A 10110-nucleotide genomic window follows, 5' to 3' on the forward strand; every position below is an offset into this window, starting at 1 on the left:
TAAATTTTGTATTGGTATGTTTTTTATCCTTGGCTGTGCACCGCCCTGAGTCCAATAGGAGAAGGGTGGTATATAAATTGAATAAATAAATAAATAATAAAGAATTTGCCAAATGATATTCAGGTGCCCATCATTTGGTGTAGCTTCATACAGATCTAGCACTTTTTAACATCATTATTCCAATGGTCTATTCTTCATTCTGCATTAAGCAAACATGAAAAGTTTTTAAAGTAAGCATTTATTTTTATTCATGTTTGGTAATACTATAAATTATCAGCATTATTATTCCAGCAATCAGGATCATGAAATAATCTTCTCTTTCCTCTTTAAATATCTATTGTCTTATCTCTTAAGGATCACCTATTATCTTTTTAGTTCTTTAGATCACTACTCAACAGCAAAAAGTATGAAGTAAATTTTCCCTCTTTTGTCTGAAAGAGAAGCTGAATCATCAGGCTGATTCCTTCAGCTCCTGGGATGTAAATTTATAAGCATTAAGATGAATGCTACTTGCCGCTCTTATAGCCGATTTCATTGCACTGTCAATCCAAGCAAAAGGGTACGTTGTATGTTCTCCTGCAAAGTACACCCTGCCTTCATTCTGAAACAAAGCCTTGAGAAAAAAGCTATACTGGTATGGGGTAGGAAAAGCAAAGGCCCCCATGGAGAACTTGTCCAGGGCCCATTTCTGAATCACGTGCCTGTTGCACACACTTTCAAGATAATTCTTGGAGATGTTGTGGATTTTTGAAAGATCATCCATAACAACATCAAGACATTCATCATCACTAAGAGGAGCAAAGAAGTCAGCATCATCATGCAGGGTGTATGAGACCAGGAGCACCCCAAGGCCACCAGGGAAGTCATGATTGGGATAGGAGACTATTCGTGTTGGGAGATCAGTGAGGGACTTCCCACCTCGGATTCCTTCCCTCTCCCAAAATTTGTCTGTGCAAACTAAGGCAATTTTAGTAGCACTTGTATAATGCAATGAGCGTAGAGCATAAGCCTTTAAATGGGAAAGAGGGGGCTGGAATTTGATGAGTCGTGTGGCTTTTGCTGTTGCTGTGACAAGGACATAGTCAGCAATCAGAAATGATGAGTCATCTTCATCCTCCTTGTGGAAAAACACCTTCACTTTCTTGCCGGAGCGAATAATCTTTTCCACTCTGCTGTTTAAATGGATTATCCTGGACATTTCCTGATAGAAGCTGTTGGGCAGCTGGTCAAATCCACCTGTGATTTCCTCAAAACTGAAGAGGTTGAGGTAGAAAGAATAGGAATAAAGAAAGAAGTGAAAGAATAATCAAGCAAAGTCAATGGGAAAGCCAGATTCACTTAACAACTGTGTTACAAACTTAACAACTGGAGTGAATCACTTTATAATTGTGGCAAGAAAGGTTGTAAAATAGGGCAAAGTTCACTTAACAACTGCCTTGCTTAGCAATTGAAATTTTGTGGTCATAAATTGAGGACTACCTATATTTAGGAAGCTGTCTGAAGGCCATTAATTCTTCAAACAATTCTCAACAATTCTGTTCCATCTTCTACCTAACAGCTGTTCAGATATTTGAAGAAAACTATCATGTCTCTCTTCTCAAGGCCAACCATGCGCAACACCTCCCAACCAGGGGTGAAATTCACTTACCTTCCCTACCAGTTCACCAATGTGCTCGCGCACGCCGTCGTCTGTGCATGCACAAAGCCTTCTACGCATGCGCAGAGGCTTAAAATGTCACAAAAAAGCGACGTCATGACATCCGCGTGAGTGGGCGGAGCCTCCCACAACCGCTGCTACAGGTTCGCCCGAGCCAGATAGAACCAGCTGGATTTAACTCCTGCTCCCAGCCATTCCTCATAAGGTTCCTTTCAAGCCCCTTGTTATTATAATTGTTCCTCCGGACATTCTGAAGTTTTTTTTTTTTTAATTTGATTTATATGCTGCCCTTCTCCAGAGACTCAGGGCGGCTTACAATGCGTTAAGCAATAGCCTTCATACTTTTGTATATTTATACAAAGTCAGCTTATTGACCCCACAATCTGGATCCTCATTTTACCTACCTTAGAAAGGATGGAAGGCTGAGTCAACCTTGAGCCTGGTGAGATTTGAACTTGCAGTAATTTCAGGCAGCAGATGTAAGTGGATGTTAATTAGTCTGCTGAGCCACCAGACTTTCATGTCTGTCAGTGTTCATGTACTTTCAAAATTGCAATGTCTCGGTTGAAATCTCATCAATAGGTTTTCTGTGTGTGAACACTGTTTCATAACAATCAAGATAATACAAAAATCCTACCCATTCTCATCTGAGAAGGCTATGTAACCCAGGACAGAAGTGAAAAATGACATATAGTATCCGGCACCTTCATTCAAAAAATCTCCAATCATCTCTACTGCTCCACTGCTCAGATTTCCTTCCTTAATTAAATATTCCTGTTAAAGAAAAATTGGAATTGATGAGGGAAATAAATACAAATACTTCCTTTTTGAATTACAGTTAATTTTGTAGGAGAAGACCCGGCAGAGCTGGGTGGGGGTGGAGTTAAGGATGTCATCAGTTTAGAGTCATTGTGTTGCCACAACCAATTTAGTGTTGAACTTCAGTTGACCAGATTAATGTCAGGTGCAAAGAATCAGGAGCATTCATAAGGATGCAGCATAGAAGATTTAGTCAAGCCTATGCACAAGAATGTGGTCAACTAAAAGTTAACACTAATTTGGCACCAGATAAGAGTCAGCAGAATTCAGGAGGAGTTGGACTTGGCGAGTTTATGGGAACACAACAACTTCTAGTCCAACCCCCTGCCTAGGCAGGAAACTCTACACCACTTCAGACAAATGGTTATCCAACATCTTCTTAAAAACTTCCAGTGTTGGAGCATTCACAACTTCTGGAGGCAAGTTGTTCCACTGATTAATTGTTCTAACTGTCAGGAAATTTCTCCTTAGTTCTAGGTTGCTTCTCCCTTTAATTAGTTTCCACCCATTACTTCTTGTCCTGCCCTCAGGCGCTTTGGAGAATAGCTTGACTCCCTCTTCTTTGTGGCAGCTACAAATTTCCTCCTACAAATTTGTTTTAAATTTCATTTTCATCCAACTCAAAGCAAATACAAGGGTTGATCCAGAAACTTCCTTCAACATATAAGGTTTGCTATCTTCTCAAGAAACTATCATTAAACTCCCAAAGGTGCTTTTTCAAGAGACAACTGGACTTTCCTTCTTTTTTTTTTCTTGAAGACATTTTGCTTGTTATCTAAGAAGCTTCTTCAGTTGAACTGAACCAGGCGCTTCTTGGATGAGAAGCAAAATGTCTTCAAGGAAAAAGCCCAGTTGCCTCTTGAAAAAGCACCTTTGGGACAACCATGACCTGGATGACTGAGAATCTCCATAGACATCATTAAACTCAGTAGATAATTTCTGATTTATCTTCAACTTCCTTTTTGTGGGAATACGTAGGGAGCCATGAAAACATCTAGAAGCCATTACAAAAACAAATAGTATAGAAGCATACTTTGAGCCCTGGGAAAGGAGAAAATATTAGGAAGAGACTTGGGCTGGCTCTTCTCTGACTCCCTTGGGGAAATGATGATAGGGAGGGAAAACTTTGAAGATTTGCTTAAAATAATCTATCCCAATAAACCCATTACCCTAATCTTTTTCCTTTGTTCCTTTGTTATCTTTCATTTGGATTACTGCAATTCACTCTTAACCAGGTTGCTCTCAAGACCATCCTTAGAATGTCATTCTCTTACCTTGGTGGAATATGAGTCATATTTCATTTTCAGCCTCGTGCAGTTTTTTGTTGTCTAGCAAGAGTCATAAACAAAGGAAGCAGATTAGATCAAAGAAATATGTAAAATTCTCCAAGCCATGTTTTGTATGCTCTCTACTCTCAGTACTCTACCAGGGGTGGGCAAATGTGGCCCTTTTACAACCTGTGGACTTCAACTCCCAGAATTCCTGAGACAGCCAAGCTGGCTCGGGAATTCTGGGAGTTGAAGTCCACAGGTCATAAAGGGGCCATATTTGCCCACCCTTGCTTTAGACGGTTTCCAGGCATAGAATAGAATAGAATTCTTGATTGGCCAAGTGTGATTGGGCACACAAGGAATTTGTCTTGGTGCACACGCTCTCAGTGTACATAAAATAAAAGATGGTTCTCAACTTACAATAGTTCATTTAGTGACTGATCAAAATTACTGAAAAGGCACTGAAAAAGTGACTTGCGACCATTTTTCACACTTTATGACCATTGCAGCATCCTCATGGTCTTGTGACCAACATTTGGATGTTTGGCTACTGGTTCATATTCATGACGGTTGCAGTGTCCCGGGGTCATGCAATCCCCTTTTGTGACCTTCGGACAAGCGAAGTAAATGAGGAAGCCAGATTGACTTAACAACCATGTTAGTAACTGAACAACGCACGGTCACTCAGGCACTTGTCACTTCCCGCCTGGACTACTGCAATGCTCTCTACATGGGGCTCCCCTTGGGGTGCACCCGGAGGCCCCAGTTGGTCCAGAATGCGGCCGCGCGGGGGATTATGGGAGCGACAGGGCGCTCCCATGTGACACCTCTCCTGCATGAGCTGCACTGGCTTCCTGTGGTCTTCCGGGTGCGCTTCAAGGTGTTGGTGACCACCTTTAAAGCGCTCCATGGCTTAGGGCCCAGGTATTTACGAGACCGCCTTCTGCCGCCAATAGCCTCCCACCGGCCAGTTCGCTCCCACAGAGAGGGCCTCCTCAGGGTGCCGTCGGCCAGACAATGTCGGCTGGCGACCCCCAGGGGGAGAGCCTTCTCTGTGGCGGCACCTGCCCTCTGGAACGACCTACCCCCAGAGATACGCACAATACCAGACCTCCAGACTTTTCGTCGGGCCCTGAAAACACATCTATTCCATCTAGCCGGGCTGGCTTGACCCCATCTTTACGGTTTTAAATTTATAATTGGTTTTAATTGGGTTATTTTAAATTGACGGCCAAAAGTATTTAATGTTTTTAAATTGTTTTTAAATTTTATATGTTGTGTTTTTACCGTGGCTGTTCACCGCCCTGAGTCCTGTTGGAGAAGGGCGGTATACAAATTAAATTTAAAAAAAAAAGATTCACTTAACAACTGTGGAAAGGAAGATTCTAAATTGGACTCAGTTGTGATCCTAATTCAAGGATTACCTGTATTTATTTTTATTTTATTTATTTTATTAGTTCGATTTATATATGCCGCCCTTCTCCGGAGACTCAGGGCGGCTTACAATGCGTTAAGCAATAGCCTTCATACTTTTGTATATACCTGCTTAGTAGGGCTTTTTGCCCCCCCCCCCGGAGCGGTGTTCTATTTTATCCAAAGTCAGCTTATTGCCCCCACAAACCAGGTCCTCATTTTACCTACCTCGAAAGGATGGAAGGCTGAATCATCCTTGAGCCTGGTGAGAATTGAACTCGCAGTAATTGCAGGCAGCTGGCAGCTAAGTACTACTTTAACAGCAGCAGTTTAGTCCACTGCGCCACCAAGGCTCTTATTATAGCAAATTATATTTTAATTATATTATAGCAAATAATGCAACTGAACTGTTAAAACTTAGAAATTTAATGCATACTTTGCATCTCTATCTGTGTATAGACAATCATAACAGAATATGATTATTATCTCACCATTTGGAGCGAGAGGAGTCAGTATCTGAACTGAGCAAAGTACCGTATTTCCCTGAAAATAAGACCCTGTCTTATATTTTTTTGAACACCGAAATAAGCACTTGGCCTTATTTTCGGGGGGATCTTATTATTTTGGGGCGCATGGAGCAAGATGGGGCTCCTCTTGCAGTCTTACCTGATTTCCAGTTCTGTCTCCCTAACCCTAACCAAAGGAAATACAGTAGAGGGGACCAGCTGCGCATGTGTTTAAATATTTTCGGGGAGGGTTTATTTTTAGGGGGGGTTATTTTAGCGCATGAGCTCAAAAGCCTGATCGGGCTTATTATCAGGGGATGTCTTATTTTTGGGAAAACAGAGTAGCATCTTGGCAATGTTATAAAGCAGGGGTGTCAAACTGGATTTCTTCAAGGGCCATATCAACATTGTAGTTCTCCTCTGCAGGCCAGCCAGGGGTGAGTGGGTGGGAGATGGGATGAAAACCTCCTGCAGCACTTTGCCGGCCAAGCTCTTCGCTAGCAGAGGCACTGCAAGCTGGTCCTTTGCTATTTCCAGGCTGGCCCCATGGGCCAGATTTAAACACCCCATGGGCAGGATCTGGCCCGTGGACCTTGTGTTTGACACCCTGCTATAAAGTCATACCTACCCTGTCCAATGCACTCTTGTAGAGCTCTTCAGCAGATTTTCCCAACTCAGTGCGACGCATCGGATATCCAAACACATTTGGCTTTTCATTCGTAGCTGACACCCTTTCTCTTCTATTTCTGAACAAGTACCAGGCATTTTTATTCGACAGAGCAAAGGGGTTTAATGTCAGATTGAACTTCTTAATGTATTCATGACAAATTCTGGTTGGAAAAAAAAATGCAAAAAAAAGTGAGTCACTGCAGGTTAATTACTAGACTGTTAAAAAGAGAGTAGAAAAAAAAGATGGGAATATATTTCTCTGCATCTGGCTTTCAATCTCTTTTAGATGCTCCTTGCAGATGTTCTTCAAAAGATAACACACACACTTTTCAGTTTCCAATCTGAGTGGAGATAATGGGGGAATTACCTCTGGGAAAATATGAAAAAGTATTTAAAAGAGAGAAACAAGTATTGTTAAGCAAGGCAGTCGCTTGAAGCGAAGGAGTCACTAAGTGAAACCACCAGTGTGCTTGTGATCATACTTCAGCTTTCCTTTGCTTTACAGACTTGCAGTAAAATCAAGGATTGGTCATAAAGTTATTTTTTCATCAATGTCAAAATTGCGAATGGTCATTAAATGACGTAGTTGCTAAATGAGGGTTAACTATACTATATATAGTACTTTACTAGCAGTTGGATTAAATGTTGATTGAAGTAGCAGAAGCTTAATGTGCTGTCTAAAGTTCAGTCTTGCCAATCACTAGTTTGAGATCTATGTGGGGAGTCTCCCCCCTAGCTAGATTTGAGCTTGTGGGGAGGCTCAAATCTCTCTTGTGTGAGATAATGTCCAATGAGTTACAATTCAATGTTTAGTTGAAATCTTACAGTACTTGTTGAATATGTAAATAGAGAGTGAAGCCGGGAGCATAGGCTTCACTCAGGTCCGGGTTTAGCGGGAAATTAGCATACCCGCCGCTCATTGGTCTGTTCAAGCAGTGGGAAAATTAAAGCAATGTCAGTGGCTAAACTGCCGGACAGCTCCCATTAAAAGAGAGCGCTGCCGGCTAGCCTAGCAGAAGTTTTTCCAAGCCGCAAATAAAGAACTGAAGTTACTTGCTGGAGTCCTGCCTCTTCTTTCAACTCCCACCCTTAACAGTACTTCTAAACAGAAAAATGGTGATGAGGACAGAACGGCAGGAGTCAGGCGTTGTGCTCATTCTTGTGTATAGGGTATAGGGATTGAAAACTCAATGTTTTCAGCTAGTTTACAACAATGCGAAAAAACCCTGTGATCAAAGCCCAACATCCTTTTTACTTGCATCACACATATGCTGCATTTTTAAAAAAGAAGGGCTGTCCATTATGTAGTCACCAGTTCCATGTTTTTTTTTAAAACCCTTGTGGAAAAAATCTACAATGTGAAGATTGGAAAAAATCTAAAATTGTGAGAACGTCTTAGGGAGCTTAAAGGCCCTAAGAACTGGGCTACAAAGAGCCAGATAGCTAATTGGGCAAGTTGAGCAATTGAATATCAAAAAGTATGAGAAGAGGACCTGGGTAAAATTGCTGAAAAGATCCAAAAAGACAGGGAGAAAAGGAAGAGAGCTTTAGGAAGAGAGGAACAAGTGATGAGAGAAACCCTGGAAGCCATTACTGAAGTCAGAATACTAGAAGGGTGTGTGTATGTTATTGGTTTCACAGCCTCTTTATTACCTGTGGGCCTTAGGTAGGCGCATCGCTCCCAATTCCACATACCAATCTTTCTCGCGATGAGTCTTTATCCTCCCACCAACATGGTCACTAGCCTCTAAGACATGAACCTAGGAACAAATATATTACGACAGCTTTTCTTGCTTCCTCCTGCCTCTTCCTCTTTGATGAATTACTGTTCCCCAAACGTAACAAACTCCAGATTTTTCTGGACAAGCAATGTTTCTAATTGATAAAAGAATTCATATTCAAACATCTGTGGGAAGCATACAAGCAGCACTTTTAACAGTTAGTTTAATCTAATAGAATGTTTCCAATTGACTAAGAAACGTGGAGACAAAAAATGCCATCCACAAATAAACCTCTTAATTTGTTGGGATTTTGAATCCTATCAAATACCAAATAACATAGAACGTAAGTTTATTAAATATTTATTGAAACACAGAACACTGTTATCTATGTCAATTTTCAAATACCACAAATACAAAGTTTGATGCTAGTTATCAAAAAATTGATTTTTTGATAGAGAGCCTGCATTAGGAAGGGTCAGTATAATATACTCAAGCCCGTGTGTTTGTCAAAGCGTGTGAGACATTGGTAGTTTGGATTTAGTTCTTTGCTTAGCCATCTCCTTCTGTATAAAGCAATGGTTTCTAAACTGGGGGTAATTTTAGACCATTAAAGGTCTATAGCTCAGCAGTTCAAGATCTGAATACAGCGAGACAAAGTGAGCTCCCATCATTTGCCCCAGCTTCTTAGCAGTTTGAAAGCATGTAAATGCAAGCAGATGGATAGGTACCACATTCTAAGCATGTGGGAAGATAACAGTGTATCGTGTTTCGCCATATGCTCTGTGCTGCAGTGTGATAGCATGCTGGCCACAGTACCACAGCAATATCTCTGGACAGCAGTGGCTCTTTGTCTTAAGAAACAGAGATGAGCACTGCCTCCTAAAGTCGGCCACAAATAGCGAAGTAAAGCTCCCCACAACACCCAGGAGAGTAATGGAGGAATCTGTGATTCCTTGTTTGTGAGTCGAAGATCCAATTTGGGACCACCGCTGCAATCTGCTTATAAAATAACACTGTCTAGTTTTGTTTCGTTTGTTTTGTTTTGTTTTTGCAAGGATAATGGCTTTAATGGAGACTGGGGAAAGGGATAATTGGGCCAAACAGCTTAAGAACCATTGGTGTAAAGTTTGAATTATACTGAAGGTATACTTTGAATTATACCTTTTTCTCTTGGATGTCATGATGCGATATTACACTGGAACACAACATTTTTAATAACTTTCCCACCACTCACCACAGGTACCTCTCCATATTGTTGAGGGTTGAGATTGAAGACTGGTCTTTTCCCGTCAACACCATTACCTGATGTCCAGCGTCTTTCAGTAATTTGGCAGCAGTGAGTCCACTTATTCCTGCCCCAACAATCACAATTCTTTTTGGCTTTGGTGTCTTTTCCAGCCCATTTCTGGCAGTATTTAACAGCTCCTCATAGTTAGGGTCCTCAAAACATTTCATCCAATCTTCCTGTTCATTGGCATGGTTTTCAGAGACCCAGATGGCCATGAGAAGTAGTATGAGTGACAAACTTGCTAGAAAAAAAAGCCAAGCCTTGATTGAAAGATGGAAGGGAGACAGCAAATGAAAATATGTTTTGGCCAGCTTTCCTGAATCAGGCGTTTAATTCTGAAGCCATGGATCTTTTCTGGAGAAATCTTCATTCAAGTAAGTAACCATTTGGTGTTAGCTCACCAGTTGGGACAGCTGGTTAATTGAGTGGACATATAGCATGAGCAACCTTATTTCAAGTAGCTTAAAGAACTAGTTAACACAATGGCTAAGAAAGAACATCAAAATTCTTTTTACACTCATAATTACTAATAGCTGAATGATCTCACTTGTGACAATTTTAACCAATCAATGAATTTATGCAAAAAGGGGTGTGGTAATCATCTGGGAACATTCATTTTTTCTTATCGGTATAACCATTCTATAATCCTATTTCATGACGATGAAAGGAGTTTTGATTAGGAGGGATTTGGAACAATCCACTTACAAAGACCAGAATCATGCAAGCTGTGATATTCCCTATGGCATTCTGTGGAAGTTAAAACTGG

At 41.1% G+C, this 10110-nt stretch overlaps 1 protein-coding gene across 1 annotated transcript; it reads right to left on the reverse strand.

Annotated features, from left to right (window-relative positions):
- Positions 1 to 451: 451 nt before the first annotated feature.
- LOC139310168 (L-amino-acid oxidase-like) lies at positions 452 to 9559 on the reverse strand. The gene is made up of 6 exons (XM_070934329.1): positions 9359 to 9559; positions 7989 to 8095; positions 6295 to 6496; positions 3751 to 3804; positions 2295 to 2431; positions 452 to 1253 (listed from the first exon to the last, which is right to left on the reverse strand). The coding sequence occupies exons 1-6, from the start codon at positions 9557 to 9559 to the stop codon at positions 452 to 454; spliced, it is 1503 nt and encodes a 500-aa protein (XP_070790430.1).
- Between the last annotated feature and the right edge of the window lie 551 nt (positions 9560 to 10110).

This window comes from Pituophis catenifer, unplaced genomic scaffold, assembly GCF_029215685.1.
Source record: "Pituophis catenifer annectens isolate HBS135680 unplaced genomic scaffold, rPitCat1.0.hap2 SCAF_2, whole genome shotgun sequence".
NCBI lineage: Eukaryota > Metazoa > Chordata > Lepidosauria > Squamata > Colubridae > Pituophis > Pituophis catenifer.